Source organism: Harpia harpyja, chromosome 2, assembly GCF_026419915.1.
Source record: "Harpia harpyja isolate bHarHar1 chromosome 2, bHarHar1 primary haplotype, whole genome shotgun sequence".
Taxonomy (NCBI): Eukaryota; Metazoa; Chordata; class Aves; order Accipitriformes; family Accipitridae; genus Harpia; species Harpia harpyja.
In genome coordinates this window covers 72,701,071-72,720,610 of record NC_068941.1, presented here as the reverse complement: position 1 = coordinate 72,720,610, position 19,540 = coordinate 72,701,071, and the positions used below count along the sequence as shown (strand labels likewise).

General features: G+C 36.4%; 1 protein-coding gene across 5 annotated transcripts in view; it reads right to left on the bottom strand.

Annotated features, from left to right (window-relative positions):
• The window catches only part of LCORL (ligand dependent nuclear receptor corepressor like), an 89,187-nt gene that overhangs the window by 31,182 nt on the left and 38,465 nt on the right, over positions 1 to 19,540 (bottom strand). For 4 of the 5 annotated variants that reach the window (XM_052780390.1, XM_052780388.1, XM_052780387.1 and 1 more), the window contains exons 5-6: positions 10,582 to 10,836; positions 844 to 934 (exon numbers count right to left, since the gene is read on the bottom strand). In XM_052780390.1, coding sequence (XP_052636350.1) covers positions 844 to 934; positions 10,582 to 10,836 — 346 coding nt within the window. The remainder of the gene's footprint in view (positions 1 to 843; positions 935 to 10,581; positions 10,837 to 19,540) is intronic. The other variant, XM_052780391.1, reaches the window with a different exon arrangement.

Sequence of the window (19,540 nt, the reverse complement as noted above, 5' to 3'; positions counted from 1 at the left end):
ACTATTTACAGCTCTCTAATTACAAAGTCATACTCATTTTAAAACTTTTTCATATCAGCAAATTAATAAAATGCAATTTTACATCATTCAACAAATACTGCTATCGTAGTCCTATTTGTAATAAGTTATTTGGTAAGACGTACAGGTGACAAAAAGGGTCCTGCTATGGCTAGTGGATGGGAGGATGCCAAGATCATAAAAAAATCCAACAAAACAATGCGTTTCACTAGTTTCGTGGTAGCTTTCAGCAGATCCAATAACATTTTTCTTGCTGAATAAAGAAATTTAACCATTTGCCACCACACACCATAGTCAGAACCATGATGTAAGTATAAGTATGATGATTAAGAGCTCTCTCGCGCGCACTTGCTCTCTCTCTCTCTCTCTTATTAAGGAATGTTATAGATAATAGTCATTTAACTTGTTCATGTTAGTTGAAGAATATTTTAAATCTAAATATTAATGTGGTCATTTTTGTCCAAAATTGAAGTTTCCTAAATAAACTCCGAAAGAATATATTTACATTTTCTTCTACTATCCTATTACTTTTAATGTGTTATGTAATCAATTTTCAGTTCATTTTTAGCAACATGAACTAAAGTTTGGTGATTGTTCTGATAACTTTTCTTTAAACAGAAAAAAAGGAAAAAGACAAATGAAACATATGATATATACGTAGACACACACTTATGAGTGACAAAAATTCTTCTGAAAGCAAAATAGGAACCACATGTGTGTGTCAGTATATACAAATATGTTATGAACATAAAACCTGACTTCAGAGAAGAGAAACCTGGATTGTCTTTTTTACATAAGCCAAAGAGAGTCCTAAACGTTGCTTACCCAGACACTGAGTTTTCAGAACACAATGGATCATATTTTGGTTCTTCCAACCTTGCGCTTTTCTTTGTAGAGAGATCTAGCACTCCATCCCCTGCAAAGAATGAGTAGTGATGACAGCAGTTGTTTAAGGATGATCTCAAAAATTTTGTTAGCAAATGTTTGTACCTGTGGCACAATTTTTAAGCAGTTACTTTATCATGTAAAATTTCTGACATCTTATTCCTTTAACAGTGTCAGCCGTCAGCAAATGGTTTTATATATTTGATTTGTAACAAAACTTTTTAAAATTAAGAAAAAAAATCCCCATTCAGAAGTAATAAAATTTAAAAGAAGAGTCTGTCTGAAACAGAAACATGTGACTGCTTTCCTAAAAATCACATATGCATATATTTTGCAGTGTTTACTTTCAAGGCAACCAAAGCAATACACTTGATATTATTATTCATATACTCATATTTACATCCTGTAAACAAACAACTCTGATACTGAAGTTAAAATTGACATAACTAAATCATAGGTTTACAGGATAATTCAGGCTACTAGTGATCTCAGGAGGTCTCTAGACCAACCTCCTGCTCAGAGCAGGGTCAGCTATGAGACCAGACTAGGTTACTGGATGAGAAAGTAGTACCCCAGTAACTGGGAAGAGAGCTTGAGCCCATTATAGAGTTTTAAGCAGACGAGGCCTATGTCATTAATGGTTCTAACAGTTTGCTTATACGTATTCCCCCTGCTGCCCCCACGTGTATGTAATAATGAAACCAGAGAAATTGAAAGACCTAAACTGGGGTGGGAGTCCACTCTGTTAAGTCACTGGCAAATATTAAATTTAAGATTTATAGTTGGCTGTTAAAGTTTATAAAGTATTGAAATAGAAAAATGCATTTTTAAAAAATCAATATTTAAAAACAGTAGAAATTAAAGAGACTGATTAGCACCTGAAATAGTCCTTTTAGTTTTTGTTTTTTAAAAAAATCACATTTAAATTATAGATAAATCCCCTAAATATATTTCATTTTATACCTTTCTTCCTTGGATCACTGTTTCAAACTTGGGCTGTTTTGTGTGCCTGAGCTCTGCGAATCCAATTTGGAGTTTCAACATGTAGCTCAACGTTCAACTCTACAAGCAACCTTATGCTAGCCCTTTTTACATTAGTGTCATTTTCATGTTACTGCATATTATTTCTAAAACATCAATCAACTGTATATATTTTCCCACAGCCTCAGATGCAGACATGATGCATTGGCTGAATAGTCCAAATGCCAACACTTGGAATAAGAAGTCAGAAAAATTGTTAGGGTAACTCTCCTTTATACTGATACTGCACAGAAATACAGTTTTGTGTAATAATAAATCCAGCTATTTGTTTTGGACTGGTTTTAACAAATTTTTAGTGTTTTTCCTCAACTACTTTGTATTATTTGAAGAATAGCAGAGACAAAAAGTAGCATCGTAAGTCAGCGTAAGGGAAAAATATTTATAAACATGCCACTTGTCAAAGATGCTCCTTTTCTCCTGAATATGTTCCTTTCAAAGTCTTCCTTAACTCTAAGAAAGTTAAAGGAAGGACTAGTTAGTGTTAATCAATCCTTCTGATGCAGTGATATTCCAGAAGGAACAGCCAATTAAAAACACTACAGAAATATTCTACAGGGACTATTTGGCCTACCCAGCTGTAAAACATCCCAAATCCCTAAGCTCACAATGTGCCTGAGACCTGTGTAACAGACAGATTTCATCTGTTGTGTTCTGTCAGTCATACATCTCCCTTTCTTAAGTGTTTGTGTGTTCCCTTTCACAACAGTTTCTCCACCTTCAGTTGATATTCACAGGCACTATGATAAAAAGGTTTAGAAGAGATCACTGGACAAACTCACTGGAAAAAAACTTCAAAGTTCACAACTCATCAAGTTATGAAGGGCTAATCATCTATCTCTATTCAATCTACAAAAAAATTGAAGCTAACTAAATTTTTAGGAAAAAACCCCAAACCTAACAACCAAAACCCAAAGCCTCTTGCAAGATTCCATAATGAAATCTAACCAAAGCAATTTTCATTTCCAATCTTTCAGAATTGGCTTTGACAATACAAGGCCACCAATAAGTTGAAAAATGACTAAAAAGAACAGAGTACTGAAAAATGCAGGCCCCCGAAACAAAAAATTAGATACATTTTGGTCCTCCAAAAGGTAACAAGAACTGAAGAGTCATTTTGGGTTCAAGACAGCTGGTTTCTCCAACACAGCAAATATATTCATTAAGTATATGACACCTCCCTGAAGACAATGCTTTATGGGAAGATGATCCTCAGTGAAAAGAGTGAAAGAGAAGCATGCAAGAAATTTGATATATGTACAAGAAACCAGATAAAATCACCACACACCAGGCTTTTATTCAGTGATTTTGCTCCAATTAAAAAACAAACAAACAAACACCCCCCCCACCACCACCACAAAACCCCCAAAACTGATGCAGAAAGGGCTGACAAGTCAAAAAGATTCATTAAAAATACACAGTAGCTCCTGGTTTTGGTAGCTCTTCCTGCTTTGTAGCAGTATCAATTATTATAATGAAGGAGCACCTACAATTGGTAGGAAAGTGAGAGCATTTCCTATAAAGCTTCAAGACATAATGAAATGCTCCCTAATAAGATGTATGTACGTATATATACACAGTAGAGACGTTCATTAGGTACAGGACCAAAAAGTTTGCAAAAAAGCATCCTACAGGTAGATAATGAACCTTGAAAACCTGTTACTTGCAAGGTAGGAATAGGGGTTTTTTTAAACTGAACCAGAACTTTCTATTTTCTATCAAATCACTCAAAACAGGTATTTAGGCAAGAATTCTAGACAGGAACTGAACAACATCAGGAACAGAAAACCCATTCTATAAGGTGGTTTTAATTAAAGACATGGAATTACTTCCACTCTTCAGCTGAAGCCATGACTACTAAGACAACAGTCTTCATAAACAATACTATGTAACACCAGATAATATAGAAAAAAATTATTAGAAGTTTTTCAGGTCTGCTGCTCATGGTCTTCTAAGGAAGTTATTTCTCTGCAAATTAAATGATTTTGATCTTCAAAGAAATGGCTCAACCTCTGGCCTTTGCTTCTCAGCACCAGATCATCAGGTGCAGCAATATCAAGATATAACTAAGTGTAATCAAAGGTCATCTTCAAAATAATCAGGACCACAATCACTTGAAACTCCTCCAGACTAGTGATGTTAGAGAAACAGAGGGGTAAGAGCAAGTAACAGAAACTGTATGGGTCAGCCTTGAGTTCCTACAATTGGTATTTCTGTACTGATTCTAGCAAACTTCTCTGTTTTTTAGTGGGTTTCAGGAACCCACTCACTAGCTATTATGAACTACCTTTTTAGGTCAGACAACCTTCTCTACCCAGTCTCCAGGCATGGGAAAAACTCTGCTCCTAGCACAGGAGAGCACATCAGCCTGGCCACTACCTGCAGCTCATTCCTTTCCTGCTTTCCCAGTAGCTGCTAGCATTGGATTAGGGATCTCAGAGGTTCATCCCTGCCTACTCTAGCTTTAGTTTCTGGCTTTGGTTCTGTTAGCTGGGAAGTTGCCTAAGGCCTTTTTTGAACCTACTGATGCTGTCCATCTCCACAACCTCCTGTCACAGCACTTCCTGACGTTCACAAACTGCTGTGCAAAAGCTGCTGTTATCTGTTTTTCCCTTCTAAGAAGTTTCAGTAAGCCCTGCCTAGTTCTAATATTGTGAAATTTAGTAAGTAACAACTCTCCCTTTACCTTATCCATCATACTGTGGTAAACTTTGATAAGGTTTTTCATAGCAATAAAATGAAACTGTCTTGTCTTCAACACCTTTCCCCATGATGCCTTGCCTTTTGCTGGCTCTTTTCTGTGCTGCTGCACATGGAAAAATATTTTCAGAGAACTGTCAGTAAGAATGCAAAAGCCTTTTAACTACTTAACTACTGCTTTGACTAGCCCCTTTTTGCTGACCTGATGTGCTGTTTTGTAAAATGAAAAACTGCCAAATGAAAAGTATATGGCTATATTTTGGGTGTCCATGGCAAGGGCTTGGCAGCACCTGTGAGGAGAGGCGAGGGGCTGTCCTGTGCTGGACACAGTTTGAGCTGGTTCCAACAGACCCACTGCAGGGCACAGCTGAGCCCAGCAGCCTTTTGGGCAGAGCCTCTGGGAAAACATACTTCAGAAAGGGCAAAAAGTGCCAGATAGAGAGAAAAAGGGAACAAAAAGAATGAGAAAACAGCAGAGGGAAACCCAATGGCAGAGGAAAATAGCAGAGAGAAACCATTAGGTACAGACTGTTGACACCCCATACCCATTTCCCTTACACCACAGGGGTGGTGGTAGTCACAAGGGAAGCTGGAGTGAAGCTGAGCCTGGGAAAGGGGGGAAGAAAGGTGGTATTGTAATGTGTCTTTGTTTCCACTACCTGAATTAATAATTAAATATTTATTTTAAAAGGCAATAATTTAAGTTAATTTTCCCCAAGCAGAATCTGTTTTGCCCATGATGGCAAGCAGTAAGCAACGACCATGTCCTTTTCTCAACTCGTGAGCTCTCATTCCTGTTCCTCCCATTTTCTCCCCTGTACCACTGAGAGGGGTGTAAGCAAACAAGCATCTGACAAGGTGCTTGGCTGTTAGCCACCACGGCAGACAAGGAAGACATAAACACCTACTCCCCTCAAAAATGTATCTTTTTAGGAGGACCTTTTAATGCAGAAGTATTAAACTGTTTCCTGAATAGGTTTACAGCTCATACAATTTATCTTTAGGAACATAACATACGTACCTTCAAAAAGCATAGTTTTTTGCCCAATACATATGGTAAGAACAGTATATTACAAAAATAAAAGGTCATTTTCAGTAATGTTTGGAATTCTTTCAGTAGCCCTGAATGTAGCAATCAAGAAGCCACACATGCTGTAATCCCAGTTGCCATAATAACTTCAGTGTGGATTTTCAAGAGATATGAAACCACTTCTCAAAAATTGAATTGCTTCCAAATTCTGGTCCATTATTCAGAAGTCTTTATTTTGCTACAAATTTTGGTGAAATCACATGCACATTGTTAAAATAGCATTTTATTATCCAGTTTAAATCACTTAAACAGAATTTTTGACTTGGTTATCCTTATTTTTCTTACTTCTTCAATAACAGTCAACAACAATGACAAAGCTACTGGATAGCTGTAAAAAGTTCATGCAGCAAAATGTCACACATTGCCAGCTACCTTCTGATGTCTTCCAATCTATGATGGATCAATGAAACAAGGAAATTATGCAAATTCTCTTGCATTTTTCTGCTATGTTTCTTCCTAGAAGATACAGCAACAAGAATAAGCTTGTGTGGCTAAACAGATTATTCATTTGTACAGTTTATACTTCTGCCTCTTGCAAATCACTTTGCTTAGCAGCTTGAGAGTGATCAACTCTCCCGTATCTATCAAGGGAAAGAAGCCTCTGCATCAAAGTTGGCTGCTGCTGGGAACACTCCCCAAAGAGCTTAGCATCATGACTGCACAAGAAAATAGTAAGTCGCTGCAGGATATTCCAAGACTGTTCCTCACTCAATGTTTTATTCTGCACAGATGCTGCTTTTTCATTGGCTTAGTTTGGAAGACAAATCATATTGCAAAAATACACAATACCACCCTATTTTTGTTAGATGCAGTGCATGTAAAACAAATTTTCTTTTGCTATACAGAGTATTCTTTTCAAGGCTTGGGCAGTCTTAGAGTTAATGGATTAGGAAAAAAAAAAAGCAAGATACAGATATTTCCAGAGACAGTTGTTTCTAATCGACTGACAGTGAAGTAATTGCCTGATTAGTTACCAGCAAGGTGCACTGGAATTAAACCACCCTGCTAAGTTACCACACTTCCACGTGTAGAACAAAGCAGAGCATGATTTGGGACTCTGCTATCAGTCAGGTGCCAGCTGGACATACCTGGATGCCAATGCTTAAATACTCAGTACTGAATGCTTCAGTACCAGGGGTGCAATGGGTTGACCTTGACCAGTAGCTAGAACCCCACCCAGCCCTTCTCTCACTCCCCCTCCTCAACACAGGGAAGGGGAGAAAAGATGAAAGAGGTCATCAAGATACATACAGGGAGATCACTTACCAATTACCATCACAGGCAAAACAGACTTGGGGAAAATTAATTTATTGCAAATTAAAATAGATTTGGATAATGAGAAAAAGACAAAAATTAAAGCACCTCCCCACCACACATTTTCCCAGGCTCAACTTCACTCCCAACTCCTCTACCTCTCCCCATCTCCAGGTGGGCAGGCAGGATTGGGAATGGGGGTTACGGTCAGTACAAGTCCTCTCTACAGCTCCTTCCTCCTCACACTTTTCCCCCGCTCCATTGTGGGTTCTCCACAGGCCACAGTTCCTACAGGAAATACCCAGCTGCTCCAATGTGGGGTCTTCCATGGGTTGCAGTGTGAATATCTGCTCCAGAGTGGTCTCTTCCATGAGCTGCATGGGAATACCTGCTCCACTGTGGTCCTCTCCATGTGCTGCAGGAAAAGACCTGCTCTGGTGCCCGGAGCACCTCCTTCCCCAACCTTGTTGTTCGCCCTGCTGTTTCTCACTCCTCTGCCTGTCCAGAATTTTTGTTCTTTCTTAAATATGTTTTCACAGAGGCACCACAAACCTCACTGATGTGCTCCACTTTGGCCTGTTGTGGGTCTGCTGTAGAGCTGGCTGTGCCTAGCGCAGGGCAGCCCCTGGCCTCTTCTGATAGATGCCACCCCTACAGCCCTCGCCAGCTACCAAAACCTTGCCATGTAAACCCAATACACAGGCGTATCAGGTCTGGAAGTGTCAGACCTGAATATTTTGGGAGTACTTCAGAGATGGCCCACAGATACTGGAGGAAAGTAAGTTTTCTTAAATGAAGATAAGATCATCCAGACATCTTCAGTGGTGGAATCTTTTTTCAGTATTGAGCTAGCACTTAGCTTAGATCTGCTCAGTGCAAAAAAGAAGAATGCTTCTAGTGATCTGGAAAATAAAGCTTGTTCCTTCCTCTCAACTTAAGTCCAAGAATTATTGCCACAGTAAAGGAACAAGACTATTTTATTATTTAGATCATTCATTTTAAAGATGACTACTATAAATACAAAGCACCTGCCTAAACAGAAAATGAACCTGAAGTATTTATATTTAGGTCATTTTCTGCTTCACAGGATTTGAATTAAAAAGACTTCAGCTTTGAGGATCCATCAGAGCAATGTACAAATTTGAACTTCCTACTCTGTTACTGCCACTTCATTTGGAAATTGTAACAGGAATTACAAATAGCAAATAATAAAGAGAGTTGCACAAATATTAGAAGACACTACTAAGAAGGGAACCATGCTACAGCTTTTGCAAGTCTCCACACTATTATGTTAAACACAGAATAATGCATTTTGAAAAATAATACAATTAAAAAAATTTTACAATTCCCTACTGTAAGCATGTAACACTTCAATATATCTAAGCTTTCTTCAGGAAAAGGACAGAAGTGAGGGGTAGGCAGAAAAATAATACATAGTCCTTGACAATAGCTAATTGAAAGAACTTTTCATGAATCATTACACCTAGAACACAATGCAAATAAAGAGCAGGCTGACTTTTTCCATCTTGATCTTATTTGCTTGTGTTGCTACCACTACAGTGGAAAGCTAGAAAGCTCAAAATGGATCTGTTCATGGGAAATGGGAAGTGCAAGACAGCTTCCCTGGTAGATAAGATAAGATGGCTTGAAACCTTTCTCCAGCTACCGTCTTGTTTCAATACTTCATTTCAGTAGCTCTAAACTTCACAGCAAGGTTACTATCTTTAACATCTGCAAAGCACTCCAGCAAACATGGCAGTGTAATTTCAGAGAATCTACAGTATCTTACACAGTATACAAGTTTTACATAGTAAACTATGCATGCTGAGCACTTACTTTAGCCCCAGATTTTTTTCTGAAGACACACAATTCTAAACTTGCTGTTTAGCTTCATTATAAGAAATTCAAATGATATAAAAAAAGATTTAAATACCTCAACCTCTTGACACTTTAAGTTTTTTTTTGACAAAAGATCAATGGATTTTCAAATAGCTGAGGCTGGCAGCAGAACTTTCTTCCTGTCCCTGCCCCTTTCACGCTCTGACTTCCCTTTCATTCCTTAGATTTATTTGGGCTCAGCGAGGACCCGAACCTGTCTTTGGGGACTTTGCTCCCTCATGGACATTTTAAACTAGTTATTCTTTATAACCAGCTGTTGAAGTAAGCAACAGACTATAGTGCTGATATCAGGAAAGTACTTTTTATTGCCCTTGCAAAAGAAACATACTTCAACCTGGTCAATTGTAAATCTCTAAAATCTGTAATTCATCCATAGCAGAGGTATGTCAAAACACAACAGATATTTTCTCAGGATTCAATCTGCACAAGGTATTTGCTAAACCCAGGCATGAAATGGTTTCTGCTGACCATGCAGAATAAAAGCAGGAATTCCACAATTTCTTAAGGCTTCTGCTGTTAAAGAGAAAGGATGCTTAAAATTTAAGCTAGAATAGGCATGTTTAGCAAGGTAAATCCATGTCAGAGTTCCCCCCCCAAAAGGATGTGTCATTTAATTAAATGACTGCATCATTAAGCACACACATATGAAATCTGCTTTCATTCTGACCAGTGTATTTTTTTATTTTTAAATTTTTTTTAAAAACTTAGTTCTGCAGTTCTACTTTCTCTTAACTTTTTTACTATGATATGTGACATACAGGTAAACTTTTCCCTTTGGTCTGCAGTATCATTGGATTAACATGCACCCTTATATCTGTAAAAGACAAAAGCTGCTTTTGCCACTGCTTTCAGTCACACATGACAGTTACAACCCTTCCTCCTTCCTGAAAACTGCTGCTAATCCAAATCAAGTTCAAAGTCCAAAACACTCTTGTGATTCTATTGTTACCAGTTTTGGATAGCAATATTCCTTGAAGCAAAGAAATTACTTCCTTTTTGTAAATGATAGTGAGACAGATTTTTATTTTTCTAGCTTTACTCTCAATTAAGAAAGTTGCACTGCTCTAAAATGATTAAGGCATGAAGTATGGAAATTTCCTCCTAAATTAAGCTTCTTTCCACCATTCTAACCAGTCTGTATTTATAGAATCAAAGTGTCCAAGGGCTCACACAGACAGAATGACCTTTGCTCTCTGAAATTCCAGTATCTTTCTCTCTTTTCTCAGAAGGCAGTTCTTAAGAGCCATTTCTTCAACAAAATCTTGAACCACTGTTACCTGTGACAACCACAGGTGAGCTGACTTAGATTCAGTATTCTAAAGCTGAGAAATTCCAGTGCCACTTAAATATTCTCATTTATGAGTGCCTGTGTTATCTGCTAACACACAATATAAAAAATGTTTCTAGAAAGAATGTGGTGGGGTTTTTTATTTTAAAGTTATCTTATAACATTTTACCTGGTGTTTAAAGGAAAATATATGAGTTTCCTTTAAGTGTTAAGTTGATGCAATGCCAATTTTCCTTAAACCTTATTTTAATCATGTAGCATAATTTTTTTTCCCTATGTACTGATTACTAGTTTGGAAAGACAAAACTTACAGATATTTGACACAGACACTTTTTTTTTTTTTAAAAGAGAATAAGACATAAGGTAATAAATGACAGCAAAACACAGATAAGCAGATACAGAAATTTACCTTGCTGAGTATTCTGTTCTTGAGTTCGATTCACAGTGAGGTCTAGAGGGCTATCCTGTTCTTCCTGAAGGGAGTTTTCCGTTTGGTTCATTTGGATACTTTTACATATCAGACTTGGTTCAAACGATGAACCATTTCTGTTCTCTTGAATTTTGCTACTTTTTGAAATGTACTCAATTGCAAACTGACGGATCATTTTTTTCATTAATTCCTGAGCAACTAGGGGAATGTTAGGATCACAGTTCTGAGGAAGATCTAGGAATGAAAAAAAAAACAACACCACAGGCAACAGACGTATTAAAAAAAACAAATTTAATTACTTTTCTTTAAATAAAGAAATTCCTATAAGCACAATAATTGTGTGTAATAAGTACACATGTAATCAACACATTCAGATGTCTAGGAAGCTTTTCTTATGAGCATCCCTAACTGGAGGTCACTTGGAAGAACATGTTTAGCACATACCAGTAATTTTTACCTTATCCCTCTGTCACAGCATGCAAGTAAAACCATGTGGGTAGATAAATAATGCAAGTATGGGAGTCAGAATCTGTATTTATTAGTTGAATTTTCATTTGCAGACTGTTCATTTTCAGTTTTGAAAATGGAGTTTTGAATAAAAATAGTGAAACTTAAATAAAGCTATGAACTAATACATAAAGAAGTTACTTTCAAAGAACAACTATAAGAAAAATAATTAAAGTGCAGTTCTGTAGGTTAGTCCTTTTCATAACATAAAACATTTGGACTTTTGAGAAGCTGATCTTAAAAAAAAAAAAGAAAAAAATTTGTTTCACCTACATATTAGATTATAATCCCCATTGTAGATTCAAGATTGCAATGTCAAAACTGATATGATGCTACTTGAAATGTCCCATACAAACTGTAGTATACAAGCAATCAAATTTTACAGTAAAGTTGTAAATTTTTTATTGTAAAACCTTACAGGATTTTCAGGATATTTCCAGGACATTTCCAGGACATATTCAAAGTGCTACCAATGAAAGCATTTGCGAGAAAAGCTTTATTTCCTATTCTAAACTGGATGTACCCTATTTTTTGTTTGTGTATGTAACAGTCCCACAGAAAGAAGTGTTTTGTTTTAAAAACACAAAAATAATAAAAGGATCAAACATGAGATACCTATGACTTTATTTTAATGTTATCTGTCAGCTAGAAAAAAGTTAAACCTCTTATTAACAAGTACAGCTGAAACTACGTTTGTGAATCACTGAAAAAAGAATCCTAATATAAATAGAAGTACCAGAAAGATCAACAAAATAAAGATATATAACTCAGCATAAGTAACAATGTAATTAAGAAACTCACTTAGAGTAGGCTGTGTTACTCATCAATGCAATACTGAAATGCTAAAGGACACGGTGGCAGTTACTGGGATACTTAAATTAGCCTGAAACTCAAGACAGACTATAAACTGAGTTTTGTTTTCATGGAAGTGGAGAAACTGAAGGACTGGATTGGGCAGATGTTTGCATGTAAAGTATACATTTCCTAATACATAGTTTGGAAGATCACACAGCATATTTGCTCAAAGATGTTATGCCAATGAAGCTTTGTCCATCTACTAGCAAGAGAGTGACCACTGAGACATATCAAAGAATGCTGCTAAAGTTTAGGATGAATGCATAGAAGTTTGGGTTTTTTTGTTGCACTTTTATTCAAAACATTCCGTTTTGAGAATTTATTTTCACCAACGCAGTATTGCAAGGAATTACAAACATGCACATATGTGATCTGCTGTCTAAAGCATACAAGAGGGCAGCTGACTGTTCAGATGCTTCTTGTCAATACCTTTTGGTTGGCCCTTCAGTAATGCTTATGAGAAGGTGAAGCTCCAACACCTTCGAAGACTGAGTATATACTAGACACCTTGGCTTCAAGAGACCTTATCCAAGGCATAACAAAACAAGCCTGCTTATGGTTGGAGCTCTACCTTCTGACAATGTTTCAACCAATCTCTACCAAAATTTCTAAAATTGATAGGAGAGGTATGAGGTAAAATTCTACATGGTGGAGGATACCTACAAAGAAAAATATCTCTCCCCATCATGTAACACCCAGGCACAAGTATTCTTTGCTTATTGGTATTTCCCAATTCCTGAATAATGAATCCAATAAATGTTCAACTGGAATTTTATCATCCTAGAGATACTCTTACGAGGAAAGAAAAGATTCAACAAAAGATACTGAAGCAGTAAGGCAATAGGTGAAAAAATGCTAATGTAGATGCAAAAAATAACAAAAGAACAAGGAAAGTTAAGAGATGGAATTGAAAAACCTGAATTATCTAGGAACAAAAGTAAGTGTCTGCATGACAGGGGAACCATAGCTCTAGACAATGAAAAGCTAAGCTATTGGTCAGTAGTTAACAAAACCAAACCCAAACACAAGCAAACAAAAATCTGACAGCCAGTAATCAAGAAACTAATACAAAATGAAATATATGAAACATCATCAACACTGAATAGTCTACCAGATATCTGGTTTGGAACAACCCTGATTATAAAGAGAAATTAGTTTGTTGCATGCACCCAAGAAAAACTTCTTTGAAGATTTCTGAAGAACAAGTGATCATCAGTGGAAATGGGAAAGACAGTTCCTTTACATCCTGGTATGATCTGTGCACTTAAAAAGCAAAGGATCATAAAGCACAGGGGATGGCTACCATTAACTGGAAAACACAACAGCCTGGAATAAATTTCTGCTTATTAATCACCATCCCCAGCATCAATTATTATAAAACTGCAAGAAAAAACTCCTTCAGAACTGCCAAGTTTCTATTGCGTTTCTATTCCATTTTAGAATCTTCACACTGGTAATATCCAAGTATGAATCGCTTTTAGACACTTGCAGGAGAAGCCTACTTCTTCCATTAGGAGCAAAGTCATCTTTTGACCTAGTTGGAATAACAAAAGACTTTTTTTTTTTTTGCTCTTATAATATTTTCTTTAATATTATTTTTTTTCTTCTAATAATTTCCAAATACTCCCTATGGGAGAATAAATGCAGCAAAATTTCTCACATATTCAACCGCTACAGCTACTGACAGTTTACAGATTTTAAGTTAGTTTACTCTAAAAAGGTAATACTGGGGTGGGAGGGAAGTATCTCAGAGCATATTATCTGGAAGATGTGCTCCAGGGGTGCATCTGAAGTGCTTTTGCTGCTAATGCAAATTCAATCTACAGGGCTGGACCACACAGTTAGTCTAAGCTTAACTGCCATAAATGCAAATAGTGTTGCTATCACATCAACTGTTCTATTGTGTAAGTGATTAAATCGTAATTCATGTTGGAAGGACCTTCGGAGGTCTCTAGTAAAACTGCCTGCTCAAAGCAGAGCTGACTATGAGATCAAATGAGGTTGCTCTGGGTTTTATCTAGTTAGGTCTTGAATACTTCCATGGATGGAGACTGTACAACCTCTCTGATTAGCCTGTTCCACTGCTTGCCTGTCCTCATTTTTCCTTACATAAAAAAGAACCTCTCATTTCAATTTATCTGTAGTCTTCCATTGTCCTGCTACACACCATTGGAAAGATTTTGACCCTGCCTTCTCAGTAACCTCCTCAGAGGTACTGGAAAGCTGCTCTTGATCCATTCCTATTAATGCTACTTCGCTTCCTAATATAGAATAAAGCTGTGGATGCATAACTTGTATTATGAAGTAATAATTGTATTAAGAAGTAACTTGGAGTATTTTTAAGTTAGAAATCATTTCCCACAGCTCTCCAAAGGACATAGAACAGAAATGAGAGAGATGTTAGATATGCAAAGAAAAGAAGAAAGAGTTATATGGTTTCATATACTATTTTCTTTTTACAAACTGTAAATTTTTTAAAGAAAATAGACTTAAGGGTAAATGCAACTTTTGCATAATGCTTTATCAATATAAGACTCCTGAGTGATCAGAATAGGGTACACACACTTGAAGTATATTATATAAAGTCTAACTACTTACGTTCAATGGCTGTAAGTCTGTATTATTATACAAGTATGCAATGAAAACATGTAGAGACCTGTAATTTTAAGTTCACAGTGGTAAAAAGTTTCGCTACACATGCAAAATTTGTAATTAGTCATATACAAATTTTAAATGCAATTTAATGTATTTTGGGGTAAGAAAAGTATTAGGTCTCTGAGCTTAGTAACACTGGCAAATATTTCTTAATTGTTATCAGCAGATGGCACCAGACATACTTTATATGACATAAAAAGTCTTTATTCTAAGATGTTTTATTAGGAGTCATGATTATAGCTACTTACAAAGTTCTAGATCTACATGCCTACATCTGTTTAAACTTCTGTTTTTCACAGAGTTGATTTAAAACACAAGGCAGCTGTATTTACTCCATGGATCATGTATGTACATACATACTACTTCAAACCCAGCAGAACAGTCTCTAAGGATTTAGAGTTAAAGGTAGCTCCGACGTTCCTCTAGTTTCTCGCAGATCACTGTAGACCTCCTGATATTATTAGGATAAGAGAAGGTTAAATGACACATTTGTATGATATAATCTGGTATTTTCTGCTTGTGATTGTCAAGATTACAGTCAGAATGCAAGAGAAGGCAGTAATAGAGATGATGTGTAATTATGACTAATTGCAATGATTTATTTTAATTCAAAGCTCACATTTAGGATTAAGACTTCCTCATTTAAATATTCAAATCCATACCCTTAACTATTCTGTACATTAACACTATGTGTGATCATTAGACTGCAATGCACAATCTAAGAACTGATTTAACTGACAGTTCAGATTTACACATGTATTTGGCAGGACAATGGACGAGGAGTTAAAAGCTCCCAAAATAGTGCTTCACAATAGTATTCTATTTCTTGAAAAACAGTATTTTTTCATTAAGAAGTCAATAGTGACTTAATTTCTCTTCTCTCTTCCTGCAGTGGAAATCAGCAGGGAATCACAGCCCCTCTTGTACCTTACAATCCTCTTGTGTGAGTAGCAGAATGAAGAACACCTGGTTGCCTATCAGCATGTTTCCTGTATTCACTCCAGCTCTCCCCTTTCACAAAAAGGCCACGTTTTCTAGAACCACCCTACCTCAACAGCCACCAAACTGTCCCAGCAATATTCTTAGCTCTACTCATAAACTTGTCCAGCTCAGTCAGATCACCAGCAAGTTAAAAACAGAATACAGCGATTTATTCTGAGCCATGTATCATGATTAGTTTAGTTAACTTGACTGGTCAACAAACATTGGGAATAAGGGCGAAGTTCACCCTAGTTTTCTGTTCTTGTAAACATTCAATGTTTTTCCTTCCTCTACTCAGATGGTAATTTTCATTACATACAGTCATATCTCTAAGGATTTTCTTAAATGTAGTTGAAAATGACCAAGAAATTCAGAACTCAGTAACACTGGCAGGCAGGCAGTCAACACAAAAAGTATGTTTTACTTCCTTATGAAAGCAGCTGAAATCCTGCTAAACATTCTTTCCTGATGAACTTGAGGAAGAGGGATAGCAAAGATGTCATAAAAGTTTACTGCACAAGCTGTGACAGTTCTTACAGAAAACCTTCCAGATTTTGAAAGGACAAATTAGATTTCTTAAAATTATTAATAAAAAGGAACTGCAGGTATTGGATCAAGTAGCATGCACATCACAAAACTACACCTCAGAAAGTAACACTTTTTTGTAGTCTGAGATTATGTGTGCAAGATCACATTTTCATAGGTTTGCCAAATTACATGTACATTGTGCCAGAATCATAACCAGCTCGTGACATCTATGTATCTGAGATATAACTAAGCGAAGAACAGGAGAACTCAGAGAGTTAAATGAAGGTATATGGTATGGTGTAAGAAAGCCATAGTTATGAGTGGAAATATTTTAGAATGCGAGACAGGTACCTAGAAACAAGGAAGAACTTCAAAAAGCTTAGAGGGAAATTATTTTGGTATGGAAAACATGGCACTGAGGATACTTGACAGAGCTGCCCAGAGAATCTGTAAAGATTCAAGTCATCCTGACCATTTTCTCCCTCTAATTTTGTGTCTCAATTCCTTAATTTCTACAAAAGCTTTTCAGGTTTCTTCTTCTCCTGGCAGATCATGTCCTGCAGATAGAACCTGATTCACAACCGTGAATGTATTTAAATAACCTTTTATATTTTGTTGGTTTTGTTTAAAAAGGTCACATTAATATTACATGGGAAAAAAAAAAAGCTTCCAAGAACATACAACGTGGGTCACTAGAAACCCAGAAAATTATTAAACCATGATCAAAACGGGTGATTAAGCTCTTAAACAACTATAGTTCTGCCTTTTAATGATAATCATATATGCCACAGTCTGTAGTATTCACAGGAAAAAACCAAAAGAGACTAATATGTATTTTTTAAAGCACATCATGGTTTTTCCTCAAAACTGCTTCTTTGAAGAAAGAAAATGGATGTGTTTTAATGTTATGCAAATGGAAAAGTATCACAGGCTACTCTACAACACCAAATGGGTAGAGAGAGATGTCATACTTGGGAAGAAAGCATCTGGGTTTCAGATACATTGTTTAATGGAAACAATCAATGTTTGATGACAAAAAGTACTTTGGCTTTACTGAAGTGTCTGCTGAGGATAGGCCTTTTCTACAGACAACTGCCTACCAAACTGGTCTTTCGCTAACACGTAGTGAAGATAGGCTCCTAATAGGAAGACTTTGTTACTTACAGCCTCTCAAGAGTTTACCCATCTTGGCAGTAATTCTATCATTCTCTTAAAAGGAAAGAGGAATCATCTTTGTCTGATATTCTACAGACAAATCCTCATCTGTGAATGCCTGAAGGTTGTATGCTGTAGACATTGATATAACATGGCTGCACGTTTCAAGATCTTCTGAACTAGTTTCCTGATGTCAAAAAAAAAAAATCCAAACCCAAAAACCAGTCTGCAAATTAAAAACCCCAGCCATATACTAACTTGTTCTAAAATAAAAGGATAATGAGACCAATAAACGCAACTTTCCAATTTGCTCACTAGTCTTAGAAGTTGTTCAGAGGCTCTAAATGAAACCATGCTAGTTACGATAGTAAGAGACAGTATATGATCTTGAGGAGTTTGCAACCAAAATAAGTGAAACAAGTGTTACTTCCATTTTAAAGCCAGCCAGCCAAGAATTTTACATTTTTTTTGACAATTAAAGGGAAACTGTTTTAGTACCAGGTATAAGAACTGTTCCTTAGCTAAACAATTACTTGGCATTTTTTGATTCCTTTTTTCTTAAGTTGCTAACTGATCTCAAAAACCTACAAAAATTCAGAAAGCAGACTTGGGATTTTCCTCGTAAAACTCTTCATCTTACTTCTACAAAGCCAAGACAATTACTTAAATACCTCATAAATTGGTTTCACATGCCCTTTGCAGATACAGAAATTTTTTTCCTTTTCACTTCCATAATTTGAACAACTTAAGAGACTTTGCTGGAACCTGAACTGAAGCAATATTCTTAGAAAACTCTTCAGCAAAGTACCTCTTACCTAGGAATACACAAGTCCTTCAGAGAATCACAAGAACAATTGGAGAAGACTTTGGTTTTGTTTTTCTATAGACAAAGCCTTTTTAACCTAGCATTACTGATCTGGCAGATCAAAAAAAACCTAAGGAAGATGTTAAAAGCCAATGCTCTTTGTGAAAAACTTCACAGAAGTCACTCTGGTAAGGTGAGGTCATGCCAAGTTTCATTTCTCCCATGATAAAAGTTCCTCTCAAGGAGTATCAAAACCCAGCATCTCCAGCAGAAGCATAAAGCAGGCAAATGTTGAAAAACACTGTACATCAAGACCCAATAAAAAAAAGATCTGAGAATGTAGAAATTTGGAGGAATTAATATACCTGTCTAGGGAGATGCCATGCAGCTGGGCCTGCGATGAAAATATTATAAGAATTTCAGAAGTAATGAGATCGCAACTTCACTGGACATTTTATTTTGAATGGAAAATAGCTGGTTTTAAAGAAAGCCAAGGAATGAAGATGGACTCAAAATGCTGTTGCACTCCATTTAAACTTCTTTAAAGCCCTAAGCAAAGCATAGGCTGACCAGACAGATACTCTGTACAGAAGATCCCACTCACCCCATGTTCAAGGGCATAGTAATCTCTTCCTGCTACAGCAAGGTAAGGGAAGAAAGTTAAATTTGTTTTTTTCTCCCACCTATGTGAAGGAAGAGAATGTGTCTGACTCTCTCTAATTCTTTGTTAGAGCAAGAGAGGGCTGTCACCCTAGTCATAGTCAGCTATTTTGACATCCAATTACACCTACTAAAGCCAAGAAAAACCCGTGAAAGTTGTAGTTACTGAATAGTGCTGCATTCACATTACTTACACAGAAATTTAAGGAAGAAAATGACTATTTTTGCTGCTGTTGACAGTGACTAGCTAAATAACTTACATGAACCAAGCTGACTTGTCAGTCACTCATGTATTGCTATAACTTTGAGTGCCAAAGAACAAGGATAGTCAAAGAATCAACGAGCTAGTAAATACCATATTTTGACAAGAATTTTAAACCTTTGACTTGGATGTATTTGAAGTAGCAGCTTTTGTGTGAGAAGACCCCAAATCCCATTTTGTAATCTGTAAGACATTCTCTCACCTAAAACAGTCTTCCTGCTGAAAACTAGAAATGAAAGTTTAGGAACAAAAAAATGTTTAAATGCTTAAAATTCCAGAGAATTGCACCTGAAATTGGCATGAAAAAAGTAGCAGCTCATGATAAAAAAAGATAAAAATATATAATGAACAGGGATTCAAGAGTGTACCACACAATGCAACAGGACTAACAGCAATGGCAAGTAGGAAGACTAGTGCTTCATTTGGCGATTCAAGTTAGCAAAGAAAAAGATTAAGGAAAATCAAAGAAATAAAGAAGAAAAACAGCATTCAGTAGATAAATAAAACCTACTTAAGAATCAAAATCAACC